Source organism: Myodes glareolus, chromosome 3, assembly GCF_982192425.1.
Source record: "Myodes glareolus chromosome 3, mMyoGla1.1, whole genome shotgun sequence".
Lineage (NCBI taxonomy): Eukaryota > Metazoa > Chordata > Mammalia > Rodentia > Cricetidae > Myodes > Myodes glareolus.
Genome location: NC_142028.1, coordinates 71,611,351 through 71,626,336, shown reverse-complemented (window position 1 = coordinate 71,626,336; position 14,986 = coordinate 71,611,351). Strand labels below are relative to the sequence as shown.

Here is a 14,986-nt window from a genome sequence, read left to right as displayed (position 1 = left end):
TGAGCCTTGGGTTCAATGAGAGACTGTCTCACAAAACAAGTTGGAGCAAAACTAAGGAAGACACTTGATGTCAACCTCTGAGCTCCGCAGACATTCTTGTGCACTGCACACACATGTATGTACACGCACTCCCCTACACACACACACACACACACACACACATCCAAACTATAACAGAATTGGAGACAATGCAATGAACACTCATGAGATCATCTCCTAGCATGTTTCGTCCCTGGTGTCTGTGTCTGGTGGGTCTATGCTCCCCCCCCGCCCCCGTCCCCAACCTACATTTTTTTTTTTTTAAGAAGGTTAGAACGGTACAGAGAGATCCAACCTAATAATATACTTCCCCCAGGGAAACACACACACACACACACACACACACACACACACACTGTGAAAATTAGGTGCCTGTCCTTGGTATTTCAGAAGGGTAGGAAGGGATCACTACTCTCCAAGTAGCCTGGATGTTCCTAGAACCTAATTCTTTTTTAAAAAATTATTTTTATGATTTATTTATTTTTATGGGCATTGGTGTTTTGCCTGACTATGTATGCCTGTTGGATTCCCTGGAACTGAAGTTACAGACAGTTGTGAGCTGCAATGTGGGTGCTGGAAATTGAACCAGGGCCTTCTGGAAGAGCAGCCAGTGCTCCTAACCGCCGAGCCATCTCTCCAACCCCTAGAACCTAATTTTTATGTTTCTAACATACTTTTCCTAACTCAACCTATTTTGGCATTTTTGCCTTTGAAACTAAGATTTCTGTTTTTGGGGGAAAGGATAGAGATGAGTGCCCAGACCACGTACTTGCTATGAATCCAGGCTGCCCTCAAACTGGTGACAATTCTTTGGTTTCAGACTTCCAAGCACTGGGATTATAGGCATGTGCCACCACCGGTGATTTAAAACTAAGACTTCTGAGAGCCTGCCATGGTACTCATGTTTCTAATGCCAGTGCTCAGGGGGCAGAGGTAGGAGGATGGTGGAGGGTCATCCTGGGCTAGGTAGGGAGAATCTGCTTCAGAAATAAGCAAACAGAAATAGGATTTCTTAGCTGAGGTTTTAGGCTGGCAGTAGAATGCCTTCCTAGAAAACACGAACCCACTGGGTTTGTTCTCCAGCACCCACACAAGCAAGCAAGCAAACAAAACCCCCTAGGATTCCTTTGTTTGCAATAGTCTGACATGAAACATGAAGTATGTTAGAGGTGGGTTTCTGCAGCGTCCTTTCAGTCCAGGGTATGAACATACACTTTAAGTGACATAATAATCTTTTCTCTTGAACTTCCTTTCAGAACAGAGTGAGTTTCTTCTCCTCTGGTCTCATGGAAGAGAGAGAGGGTCAAGCTCTGTACCTGGGAATGAGTACAAACAGCTCTTCCGACTTCCCGTGTGCCGTCTTTTATTTCCTTATTACCCTGGCAGTGCTTCCCGTTCAAAGGCTTTATGCTGTTACTGTCTCAGAAGCACTTATCAACTCCCGGTTATAGACTTCCATTTCCTAGTTTTCCCTTGAACACAATGCCTCTGATTAGAATTTCGAATTACAGGATATCTTTCAGGAACTGTTTTTAGTATAATTCAGAGTTCAGAAGATCACTACAGTAGAACCACAAATAAAAGAAGTGTGTGTGTGTGAGGGGGGGTGGCTAACGCCCCTGTTTTCTTTCAGTAGGACCAGTGGAAATGCGGTGAATGGAGACGGCGCTGTGCCTTTTCTCGCTTCTCCTCATTTGTTTTGGACCATAGGCTCCATTCTGATTTAGGAGTCTCTGCTGCTCAGCATTTCAGTGATAATTCTCCCCATGGTCTACAGGATCCCTGTTCTCCTTGTTTCCATAGCAACAGCCCTGTGTTGCTTGGCTAGAAGCAATTTTCTGCTGCTGTGGTGGAGCCCTATTTTTTTTTTTCTTTCATTCCTTTCTCTCCAGTTGCCTTGGTAACCAGCCTCTTCCTCTTCTGGTCTCTTGGTGGTAAGTTCCACCCTCCTGTTTATCTCTCTCTCTAGTAACAGTCACCTGGTCGTGACTCGCACAGCGCTAGCCTGTCCGTGAGTGAGCAGAGCCTGTCGTTGTCGTCAGGTTGTCATGACACCAGCCTCCCCTTTCTCTTCATGTGCATCATCCCTCTGGCCTGCCATCTTTCTGGTGGTTGTCATGGTAACCATACCCTCTGAAAGTCTCCGGGCAAAGGCTCTACAGTTAACAACCGTCATGTGAGAGTGTCTGCCAATACGTGGCCACACATCTCCATTTTAAACTCAGCCCCAGGCGGGTACCACAAATTAGAGAGAACAAGGCTTTTCATCAAACTAGCCTGGATTGAGTAAAGGAGGTACTAGGGACAAAGAGCTAGTAATAGGAGTTCTCTAAAACAATATATGTAGCTCCATGGTTTAGCCTAGGTTTGTAAGAGTGGTCATTTTGCCTGAAGAAATTCAAGTGACTGGAAAATATAATGGCAGTCACTCTAGACAGGCCAGTCACATGCTCTGGATTCTGGGGGGAGGTGGGGACACTATTTTGACACAAGGAATTCTTTCTTTACCTGGGAGCTAGACAGAGGCAGCCTCAGAGAAAAAGCGTTTATGGCCCCCTCCCCATCCCAAGTGCTGACTGAACCCGGAGCCTCACGCTTACTAGGCAGATGCTCTACCATTAACCTGCATCCTCAGACCCCATAGACTGCCTGACTAGATAGAGGTTGGCAGAAGGGGTACTTAAAGCTCTTCACACATTATTGAAACATTCTCTGCCCTCAGGCCTTACTTACCTAGGGAGGCAGATGGGGTTGTACAATGATAATAATACAAACTGTTCAACAAATGGTGGTTGTGCGTGCTGGGGCATTTGCAGCAAGCACTTTCCAGACATTATCTCACTTTTTCCTTATGGCAATCCTCAGAGGAACAGAAGGAGAAAACGTTAGGGTTAGGAGGTGAAGTAAGGGACTGGGGGTACACTCCGTGCTAGAGTGCATGGTGAGCATCCAGGGGGCCTGGGGCCTGGGTTCAAGTTCCAGACCAAGAGGGAAAAAAGTGATGTTCGCGGAAGGTCGCACAGCTGATGAGTCTGAGAGCTGAGATTCGAATCCAGGTTCATTTGGTTCTACAGGTGTTCTTTGTTAATTTTAAAATTCATTGTGTGTGTGTGTGTGTGTGTGTGTCTGTCTGTCTGTCTGTCTGTCTATGTACACAGAGGTCAGCATCAGTTCTCTCCTTCCACCATGTGGATCCTGGGAATTGAACTCAGGTCATCAGCGTTAGCAGCAGGCACCTTTACCTGCTGTGCCATTCCACTGGACTCCCCTGAGGCTGTTTCTTAAAGGGGTGTGTGAAATCTTTTGAATTTTGTTCATTTTTGGCTATAATTTTTCTTTTCCTCACTTAAATCCGCTTTATCCTGTGTCCCCTTCCCCCCTCCCCCGCCAGACTTCTTCTCATTTTGTGGGTTGTTGATCACTTGCTTGTTCTTTTGTTCTCAGCCTATCTCTTGGCGGCGCTGGCTATGCGGAGGGAAAGTTGTGTCCTGCTTTCTGATTGTGTCTGAATGACTGTGGAATGAAAACATTAGAGCCAAGCCCTTGCCTGACAACTGGACAGATTTGACTGTGAAGAATGCCAGTCTCTGAGCTTAATAGCTCCAACATAAGTAGGCAAGCTGTTTTTCTCAGTGCATTTAATCGTTATTGGGTGTCTGTGCTAGGCACGGAAGATACCGCAATGACCTAGTCAGAATTTGCCCCTTGTTTTTGTGAAACTAACAGCCTACAGTAGTTTCCAGTTACTCAGACAATAAACCCGAGGCCAGTTCTACAGTTTTATACTGGAATTAATGCTATTAAGAAAGCGAATTGGGTGTCTGGACGCAGTGTAGACAGAAATATTTTAGATGGGTTACCATCTCTTTTTTGAGAAAGCAAGTCTTTGGGCTGATCCCAGCTAGTCGAAGGCAGTTACGTCATAAGCCTCCCAAGCTTGGTACCTTTGTCCGGCAGTTTCCTCCTCCTTTGCACCCTCCCTTCAGAGCCGGAGATCCGCGCCGGCGCACTGACTGTTGCCATGGGGACAGTTGCTTCGGCGCACGCGCAGTTCTCTTCAAGATGGCGGCGGCTGCGGCTGCACGAGCAGTTCCTGTGAGCTCAGGATTCCGGGGCCTGCAGCGAACATTGCCACTTGTAGTGATTCTCGGGGCCACTGGCACTGGCAAGTCCACCCTGGCTGTGCAGCTAGGCCAGCGGCTCGGCGGCGAGATCGTCAGCGCAGACTCCATGCAGGTATGGCAGAGTGCTTGGCCCAGGGCCTGGGAACCCTGGAGGTCGCGTGCGGGCCTCTGGACTCATCGACACCTTGTCGCGTGGCTGCATTGGGTGAACCCCGGGGCTTGTGGGGATGCGGATGAAAAGAACCCACACCTGCTAGAAACCCATCCAATGGCAGACAGTGCCGACTGTATCTTGTGGTCACTTCTCAGGCCATTACTGTTTCATAGATATTACCAATAGTTTTGTGTATGGATAAAAATGTTGGGGCTTGGGAAGGTGAAGTGGCTTTGTGCGTGGCACATTGCAAATAAGGGGAGGAGAGATATTTGAACGTGTAAGGTTGACATGTATCCGATGAATTTCAAGAAATGGAGATTATTCCGGAACTTTTGCCATAATTTTAATTCTAGTCCAGTGAGACCAAGATAAATCAGATGCCACCTGTGAGTGGGCAGCAGAATAGTCAGGCGACCCGGATCGCAGTCAGAGGCAGCCATTGGCCGCGTGACTTCAGATTAGCAGTGCCCTTTATTTGAACATTACTTTATTGGTAAAGTGGAGGCAATGTCATTTCCCTCAGTCCCAAGGCGGCAGTGATTGAGATGTTGAGTGTTACACCGGCGAGCCAGGGTGGGCAGCTCAGAAAAAGGCCAACGATTGTCGTAAATGTTGCCTGAAGCTGAGGATTTTTTTCTTGACCCTTTTGTCCTCTTTGAGATAGGACATGCAGAAGGGATGCCATACTCAACTCCCGTGGAAGCATTTGTGCTAGAGAGTAGGTGACATTTTGGGGGAAGGATTACAAAAGCCCTTAGGCGTGTTTAAAGGTTCAACAACTTACACAGTCAGTCACCAAACCTAAACCGGTGGGCACTAATCAGAAAGGGTGGTTCTTTACCCCAGTCCACCTCCTAAGGCTCCTGGCGTGGCTTCTGCCCTCATTATTTCGCCTATCGATGCTAAGACCAGCATATGCTAAAGTAGTAGATAACGCAGCAACTTGTGTCGTTTGCAGCCCCTTTTGTGCCGGCTTTGGGGGACAGAATTTAGCTTGAATCTCAGCCTTAGTTTCCCCAACTTTGGGCTAACTTGAATAAAGATGCATTTTCTCCTTCTAATGTAAAATAGGAAGAATAGCAATAACAGCATTGGGATGATTATGAAGTACAATATGTGAAGCATTTGATACAACTTAGTGTTAAAAAATATGGTAATAGTGAAAAAATATGGCCGCCGTTATTTTTGTGTGTGTGTGCAGATAAGGCCATACTCCTTCTATTGGAGAATGGTAGTCTGTGTAGACATGACCGAAGGCAAAGCTAATAAGTGAACAGGGCTATTTCCAGAGTATTTGTAGGTGGTCAGGTTCAGGAGAATAGACTACAAGTGCTGGATTTCATGATAAACTATTACATGTTATAGAATTCTTGAGAAATCATGGAAGGTCATGGAGAGTCTCTAAAGAAGGGCTAAGACTGGGGGGTAGCTCAGTCAGCGAAGTGTCTGCTACACAGGTGTGAGGACCCGAGTTTGGATCCCCAGGATTCCTGTGAAGAAGCCGACTCTAGCATAGGGGGCTGTAAGACTGGAGGACCCCCAGAGCTCACTGGCAAGCTAGTTCAATCTACTGGTGAGTGCTGGATTCAGTGAGAAACCCTGTCTCAAAACATAAAGTAGAGAGCCATTGAGGAGGACGCCTGACATTGACCTCTCTGGCCTCTATGTGCATTTCTGTACGTACACATGCACACACAAATTCAAAAAATAAAAATACATAAGTAAATATGAATTTTAAAGAAGAACCTGGAGTTGGGCAAGGTAGCATACATTGTAATCTTTGCTCTTCGCAGACTAAGGCATGAGAACTGCTGTAAGTTGGAGGTCAACCTGATATACACAGGAAGTTCCAGGTCAGCCGGGACTACATAGTGAGACCTTGTCGGTCTACAAGAGCTAGTTCCAGGACAGGCTGCAAAACTACAGAGAAACCCTGTCTCGGGAAAAACAAAGTTTAAAAAAAAAAAAGAAGAAGAAGATTAAGGTTTGAAAAATAGGAAAATGTTACAGAGAAACCTTGTTTCAAAAAAAAAAAAAAGAAGAAGGAGAAGAAGAAAAGAAAAATGAAAAGGTATGTAACAGGAAGTAACCCAAAAGAAGGCTAAGACTGGCCGAAGAGTGTTAGTGGGGCAGGAAGAGACTTCAGTAGGGCGTGATCATAGTCTTCTGCCCTGGGAGATGAGGACAGGGTAAGAGCAGTCTATTAGGACACTGATCTGTAACCAGTGTGCATAATGGTTGGGAAGAGCCTATGAAGGAATTCAAGTGTTCTGAATTCTAGTACTGAGCCCTGTACCTCGAAGACTTGATTGCCTCAGGCATCAGTAAGTTGGAGCCGCATTGTGCTGAGAACCATTCCAGGCCTTGTGTTCTGCAGTTCTGACTGGAGATGGTTCAGTTGAGGCAGAAAGAATAATGAGCCTTGTGTGGTGCAGGATTCAGGAGTTGGGGGCCTGGGAGCAGGACCAAGCTCCAAGTCAGGAAGAGTTTGCGGGGCATCCAAGGTCAAGTCTGTTCATGGCTATTTGGGGAGTGTTGTAGACAGGAGTGTATTCCAGGACTCTTGGGTTTGAGCCTCCTGCGATTTCGTATGCATCCAGCGTGTTGCGTTTCTTCGTTCAGACCTTTCTCAGAATCATCTCTCATCTCTCAGATCTAGTCCCTGTTAAACGCGCTTTAAGTAATTTTTCCTGGTTGTTTGTTTTGTTGTTTTCTTGAGATGGGAGCTTCCCCTGTAGCCCAGTCAGGCTTCACACTGGTTGCTGTCCAGCTCCAGCCTCTGGAGCACTGGAGTTAGAGGCACGAGCCACCACGCCTGGCTTGGGTGTTCTCTGTAGTGGCCGTTGTAGTCTCAGCAATGGTTATTTACTCGTAGCTGTGTTATATGAGGGTCGGTCAGAGTTCTTTGTTTTACACTGCCCTGTAAATCGCTGACAGTGTGGTAGACCTTTTGTTTATTACAAAATAGTGCATTAAAATGGTACTTGTTTTTTTTTCTTGTGGTGTTAAGAATTAAACCTAGGGCATGCTGGGACAGTTTGTGACCATTTAGCTACACTCCTAGCACCAAATAGCACATCTTTTGTGTGTGTGCTTGTGTATGTGTGGGCACCTGTGCACATGTACACATTCATGTCACGACCAGAGGGCAACCTTTGTGCTGTCGCTAGGTGCTCTTTACCGTTTGTTTGTTTCTGAGCCAGTCTGTCTCAGAACTCTAGCATGTTCTCATCTCCTGCTCCCCTGGGTCCTCCCAGCGCTGACCTCCCACATTCATGGCCTCCCTTTTTTTTTTTTTTTAAATAGCTTGCTGTGTCCATTTAGTGCTGCCCGCAAGGGCATCCTACCAGTGGCCACAACCCCAAATTACTTCCCTCCCCCAGCTGCCATCACTTGCCAATATCACTCAGCTAGGATCGGAACTTCATGAGTTTCTCCGCCGTCCACACCGGAATTTTGATTGCATTGGTCTTGTGTAGGTAACCACAGGTTCTGTGAGCACAGCAGCCCTGTCGTCATGCTCAGAAGACAACACTGTAGCCTTCTGCGCCATCCCGTTCTTCCTTCTCTCTCTTTCTCTGTCTCTCTTTTTCCTTTTATATGTGTAAGTGTTTTGCTTGCATGTATGTCTGCATACCACATGCACGCAGTGTCTGTGGAGGCCAGAAGAAGGAATTAGATCTCTTGGAACTGAAGTTACAGATAGTTGTGAGCCGCCCACTACATGGGTGCTGGAACTCGAACCTGGGTCCTCTGAAAGAGCAGCAGTGTTAACGTGAACTATGCCTATCAGCCTTGTCCTTCAGCCCCGCCCCTTCAGTGTCCCCTGAGCTTTGTGGGGCTTGATACAGTTCTCAGACCCTCTGATTCTAGCAGGCTCCATTCGCTGCTGTGTAGGAGGCGCAAGTGGGTTCTGTGTGTAGGGAAGAGGAGGCTATATATAGGTCCTTCTCTGGTGGTTCTCTCAGACCGTGTATTCCTCCTGCTGTGGCCTCTTCTGGTTCTTGGGTGCATGCAGGCACATTCAGAATTGTATGTTTATGACTAGAACATGAGGATTAAATTTCCTTTATCCTTGAGGATTATTAATATATGAAAAACATAGAGTATTTTTGATCTTTTTGAGCTGTGTTTAATTTTAGACTGTGTTTAATTTTGGATGTTCATAACATTTCCTCTTGGTCCCAATTGAAGAAGACTGATCTTTGATTTTTTACTTTTAAGTGCAAATATACAATAAAATATTCATGTCCTAGTGACTGAGTGTGCAGAATTATACCCAGTTCTGCATTTCTGTCTTTGCTCACTATTGTGCTCTGTTACAACTAGAGCGTATTTTCTAGCCAGTGGAAGGAGGGGATGCTTTTTGTTGCTGTTGTTTCGTTTTTTTGAAACAGGGTTTCCTCCCTGTGTAGCCCAGGTTGGCCCCAAACTCACAGTCCTTTTGTACAGCTTCTCAAATAGAAATACTATTAAAAAAAGATTTATTTTATATGTGTAATTTTTCTTTTATGTAATGCATGTGTGTATGTTTATTTTATGTTTGTTTGTTTACATATATGTATTGCCCTATGTGTGTCCAGTGCCTTGTAGAGGCCAGGGGAGGGCATCGGATCCCCTGGAACTGGAATAATAGACAGCTGTGAGCCACCATTTAGGTGCTGGGTACTGAACTTGGGTCCTCTGCTAGAGCAAGAGCGCTTGACCTTTCAGTCAGCTCTCCAGCCCCTAGGGATACTTTTCAGTGCTTTCACAGAATATAATTTATAAATATGTAAATAAAATATCTTTTTGAAGAGAAGGTCTCAAGGAGCACTTCAAACTGAGAGTGTAACTGGAGAGCCAAGGGAATGATATTGAATTCCTCCTCCTCCTCTTCCTGCCTCCTGCTCCTAATTGTTGGGGTTGTGGGTATGTGCTACTACATTCTCTCCTCTCTCTTTCTCTCTCTTCCCCTTCCTTCCTCCCTCTTTCCCTCCCTCCCTTAATGATTTTTCAAGAGAGGGTTTCTCTGTGTAGATCTGGCTGTCCTGGAATTCCCTCTGTAGACCAGCCTGGCCTCAAACTCAGAGATCCATGCCTCTGCCTCCTGAATGCTGGGATTACAGGCATGCACTACCATTGCCCTGTGGCTTTTTATTATTATGATTTTATGTGTATGGGTGTTTTATCTGCATGCATCTTTGTCTATCACTTTTCTGGTACCTGTGGAGAGCAGAAGAGGGCATTGGATCCCCTAGGACTGGAGTAACAGGTGGCTCTGAGCCACCATGTGGGTGCTGAGAATCAAGGCTAGGTCCTCTGGAAGACCAGCCAGTGCTCCTCACCACTGAGCCATCTCTCCAGCGCCTAGATTTTATACTCTGGAAATTAAAAAATTTGTTTTCAATTTATGTGTAATAATTGTTTGTGTGAATGCTTCCTATATGGGATGCCCATGGGAGCAAGAAGGCATCAGATTCCCCAGAGGTGGAGTTATAGGTGGTTGTGAACCGCCATGTGGTGCTGAGAACTGAACTTATCTTCTGCTAGAGCAGTACATCTTAACTGATGTGCCATCTCTAGAGTCCCTTAATCCTCTTGTTATGTCTTCCCAGTAAGTAACATAAAGTAGCTATAGTTAACAGTTCAGGAACTATGCCCAAGACCTGTAGATCTGTTACCTTGCATAGTTCTCTGCTTTACAGGTTGGATTTTCCTCTTTAGATGAGGCAAGGGCTGTAGGATTCAGTCACAGGGAACGAATGCTCTCAGTCATCCCTTAAATGAATATGCTAAATTTTAATCAGGATCTAAAATGCACCTTAAGATTCATAATGTGAAGCCTGACTAGGCAGTATACAAACTGTAATAGCACTTGGGAAGCAGAAGCAGAAAGACCAGAAATTCAAGTCATTCCCAGCAATATAGTGAGTTTGAGGCCAGGACTACATGAGATCCTGTCTCAGAGAACAAATGTCAGGGCCGTTGAAATGGTTCAGCAATGGTGCTTGTTGCTAGGCTTGAGGTCCTGAGATTGATCTCTGGCACCAGCATGTGGTAGGAGAGAGCTGACTTCTAGAAGTTGTCAGCTGGCTCCATACAGATTGTGTGGCACAGTGCACTCTCCTTCCTCATGAGTAGAGGTTTGGGTTGTTTTTTTCTTTGGTTTTTCGAGACAGGTTTCTCTGTGAGACAGTCCTGACTATCTTGATACTCATTCTGTATACCAGGCTGACCTTGAACTCAGAGATACACCTGCCTCTGCCTCTCAAGAGCTGGGGTTAAAGGCTTACGCCACCACTGCCTGGCTAGTAGAGGGTTTTTTTTTTAATTACCAAAAAAAGAGATTCATAATGTAGATCATGGTGATGCATATCAGATGGAATATTGAGCGGAATAGTGGTCATTGGATGTGTTCTTAGGGACTTAAGTTTGGTTTAGCCAAAAAAATAGAATTTAACATCAAGTTGGTACCCAAGATGGATGTTTATTGAGACAGAGGAGAAACTCAGTCTGTAGGGAGCCCAGACAGTGCTGGAAACCTCGTTAACAGCCATAGATGAAAGCGAGATGAGTGGAGAGTGATAATTAGAAAGGCTTTTCAAGTTTCCAAGTAGAGTTTTAATTTATTTTTATTTGTTTATGTTTTCAGATGGGGTCTGTTGTGTTGTCCAGGCTGGTGTTAAATTCATGGGCTCAAGTGATCTTCCACCTCAGCCTCCTAAGTAGCTAGACTATAGTCCCTGTGACTATTATTTTTGCATTTTCGTATTCCATTTAGATGTGCTCCTTGGATGTTTATGTTCAGAAATGTGCCAGTAACTAAATGAAATTATAAATAGTGTCTCACGTAAGTACAGATTGGCATGTGTACGTGCACACATATACACACATAGATTGATGTCAGGCATCTTTCTTTGTGACTTTCCAGATTTTTGTTTTGTTTTGTTTTGTTTTGTTTCGAGACAGGCTTTCTTGTATAGCCCAGGCTGTGCTGGAACTCACTCTGTGGACCAGGCTGGCCTTGAACTCAGAGATCTTCCAAGTGCTGGGATTAAAGGTGTGTGCCACCACTGCCCGACCCATGGCAACCTTTTACAAGCAACTTTTCTAGGGAAGACTTTGTTTCGATATGCATTGAATAAATATTTTTAATAGCACAGCTTATGCCATTAAATACTTGTACTTGAGCTGAGGCAGGAGGATTCCCATGAGAATATAGCCAACCTGGGGAGAAAGAAGGGAGTGCTGAAGTTCAGCCCTGTGGTAATGGCAGCATACTGTTAGGGTTACAGGTCTGAAGTGAGGCGTTTGTCCGGAGAGCCTGATGAGCAGTGGCTTGAGCATCTGCGGGTCCTGCTTCGCTCTGGTGTAGGCCTGTGGTTTGTGGACTGGGGTGTCAGAGCGATTCTTTGAGGATCCCTCCTGTACTTTTCTGTGTGGCTCTTTCAGAAGTGACCCTTTGTACTGATAGTAGTGTGATTTTTCCAAACCCCAATTGATTCTCAGTGTATAGAAACATACATATTCTCACTCAGCAATGAGGGTCAGAATTCAAGGGGAGGCCAGTAACACAATCCTTGCTTTCCAGAATGGAAAAACTGAAGTGCAGGAAGATTAAAGAGCCACCCGGAGCTCATAGTGCAAGACATCTGCGCACCTGGGAACTGGATCTGGCTCTGCAGACATGTTTGTAGAGGCTGCCGCGGTGCGGGAAGATGATCCTGAAGGGCTTCCTTTCAGTCTGGGTTGTCATCTTGGCGTGCAAATCCAAGGCGGAGTGCATCGCCTTCAGTGACCGCGAGACCTGAAGGCCGTCGCTGAGCATGTACACTGCCTTCTTGAAAACATAGACTGCCAGGTGTATGCTCAGAGGAGATAAAGCATTCTGTTTGGGTTTGTGGAGAGGAAATGTCTCTAATGCTTCAGTTCTTCGGGTCCTGGGGAGAAGCGCTGTCAGACGTAAGAGCCCGGTTCCCTTTGTGTTTTCCCAGAGCTCCAGGTGAGAGGTGGAGTGGCTAGTCAGCAGGCTGTGTGTAGCTAGTAGATGTGGACTCTGTGTTCTGTTCGTCTGCTTTGGGACATAATTTAGGAAGTGTTCTGTACTAAAGGACTGTCTGTCTGATAGTGCTCTAGGGAGATCTGGGAGGCACAGGGAAGGATAGGAAAGACTTCCTAGGACTCAGATCAAAGGCACAAAGACCTGTTAACCAGGAGAGACAAGGCCTGTCCAGAGGATTCCTATCACTGCTGGCGGCTGCAACATTTAAAATGACGAAATGCGGCAAGAGGCCAAAAAGGAAATTTAAAATGTTTTTGACTCGTGGAGAGAGACAGAGACAGAGAGAAATGGGTTTCTAGGTCACTTGGTTTACTTCCATATTAAATAAAGTTTTATTTTGTGTAGGTTCTGCATATGTGGTCACTTTTTGCTACTACAGGGAGACCCTCATGTTAGAAACGAGAAGTGACTGCTGGCTGATAGAAACCACAGGGGAGAGAGCACACATGAGACTTGAGACTGAGGTTTGTGAGCTGCCCTGCAGCTTCAGTGACAGTTAAGTGTCAGAGATGGTTTGCCACCATCTAATTCCCCTCCAGAGGATCCCATGCCCTCTTCTGACCTCCTCCTGCACCAGCATACATGTGCACATACATATGTGCATGCAAAACACTCAGAACCTAGAATAAATAAACCAAACATTATTTTTAAAAAGGAACCAGCATAACAAAGACATTGCATTGTCTCCCATCTCGTTAGAAGCTCGTGTCCTTCTCCACTTCAGGAGTGGCCGGCAGCCCTCAGCACAGGGTTCTTGAGGGACTGTCGTAGGAGGTGAAACTGAAAACACAGGTCCTAGGAACAAACTGTCGAGCTACTTAAAAGCCATGCCATGAGGTCTGAGGTATACACAGGGAAGTGAGAGTGACTCTGGCTGAGTGGAGAGTGGGTCAGAGAGGGAGCTTGCGTTCTGAGCATTCGCCTGCATGACTGAATGAATTAGACATTTTTTTTTCCCTAGAATTTTTTTTAGAGAACAATGATTTTGATTCATTGATAATTGAAGTCTGTTTTTAGGTTTCTTTCTCTAGCATACTTGCATTTTATTAAAGAACAAAGGCCATATAGTCCTCAGATGCTCACCCAGCTTCATCTTGGCTGATCTGGAAATAGTGAAAGTCACAGTCTCCTTGTCAGATGCCAGGATACTTCTGAAGCATCTTTTGGTAAGGTGTTCAGTGCCTTTTAGAGAACTGCTCTCGGAAAGAGCTGTGATTTTGTTCTCCCAGCCTTCAGTGAGTTCATTCCTGAGATCTCCAGTTTCCCATTGACTTTAATCTTCTCCATAGAAACTCTTCAGCATTTCCATCTTCTGCGATGAGCAGGGACCAGATCAAAACTCCTGGGTGACAGCTTAGGCTTCTTGTCTTTCTACTGCATCATCTTGGCCAGAGCTCTGGGTAGAGCTTTCTTTCTAGAATCTCCCCACCTCCCCCAAGACAGGGATTCTCTGTGTGGCCCTGGCTGTCCTGGAACTTGCTCTGTAGACCAGGCTAGCCTTGAACTCAAGAGATCCTCCTGCCTCTGCCTCCCAAGTGCGTTGATTAAAGGTGTATACTACCACTGCCCAGCTCTTTCTAGAATTTTAATTTGTATTTATTTCATGTGTGTGTGCTTACGAATATGCCCCAGTGCACATATGGGGGTGGGACATGGGTGGGTCTGAGGACAACTTGTGGGAGTTGGTTCTCTCCTTCCACCATGCAGGGTCTGGGACTTGAACTCAGATCCTCCAGGCTCTGTGCTAGCCACCCTTAACCTGCAGTTTTGTTTTTTAAGACAGTCTCACCCCTTCACCCAGGATACCCTCAAATTCATAGTACTCCTGCTTCAGCCTCCAGGGTGCACGTGTCACCATTCCCAGTATCACTGTCCCAATTTTGCTGTCTTTCTACAAGCATACTGGCCTGCTGCCATCATCTGTCCTGCTGGGATGTAAAGTTGTAATTCCTCTTCCATTCAGCATTGGATGGTTTTGGCAACTCATTTTTAAGGAACTTGGCCAGACGCTGTGATATAACTGAAATGAGAAGGCAGAGTAGCCTGGAAAGAGAAATAGCAAGACAAATACAATTTTAATTAAATGATTGAAGTTCCCTCCACTCGTGTTGATTATTCCTGATACAACGCAGTGAGGAAAGTATCAGCCGTCTAATTCTGAGAAACCAAAACTCAAATTGAGGAACGGTCAAGGAAAGACCTGACGAACCAAGGACATGAAGACAAAACTGAAAGCTGTCCTGACTTGAGGAGACCGAGGACACACAGTTAGATGCAATACGGAGTCCTATACTGGATCCTGAACTGGAAAGGCAACATTAGTGGGTAAAATCCACACCTGTAGGTCAAGGACCAGGCTCCAGACACGCTCCTAGTCTCAGTGTATCATGACGGTGTCAGGTGAGAGGACAAGCCGGATGAAGCCAGACAGACACTCCCTGTATTACCCCCTGACCTCCACACATGTGCCCACACTTACACACGCACATCACACACTCACCTACTAATAAAAAAAATTTAAAAAGAAACCAAACCAACCGTAAACAATATTTTTTAAAAAATCAAACAAGCAAAAATTCCCAAAGAACATTTTGGCTAAGGATGTAGCAGTTAGCAGGCAGA

At 45.6% G+C, this 14,986-nt stretch overlaps 1 protein-coding gene across 3 annotated transcripts in view; it reads left to right on the top strand.

Moving 5' to 3' along the window:
* Positions 1–4,082: 4,082 nt before the first annotated feature.
* The window catches only part of Trit1 (tRNA isopentenyltransferase 1), a 44,072-nt gene continuing 33,168 nt past the window's right edge, over positions 4,083–14,986 (top strand). Inside the window, exons 1-2 of one of the 3 annotated variants that reach the window (XM_087904648.1) lie at positions 4,135–4,275; positions 6,114–6,391. Coding sequence is in view for 2 of the 3 variants with exons in the window: in XM_087904645.1 (XP_087760771.1) it covers positions 4,102–4,275 (174 nt within the window). In the remaining variant the exon portion in view is untranslated. Of the gene's footprint in view, positions 4,276–6,113; positions 6,392–14,986 lie in introns of all 3 variants that reach the window. The other 2 variants (XM_087904645.1, XM_087904646.1) reach the window with 2 other exon arrangements.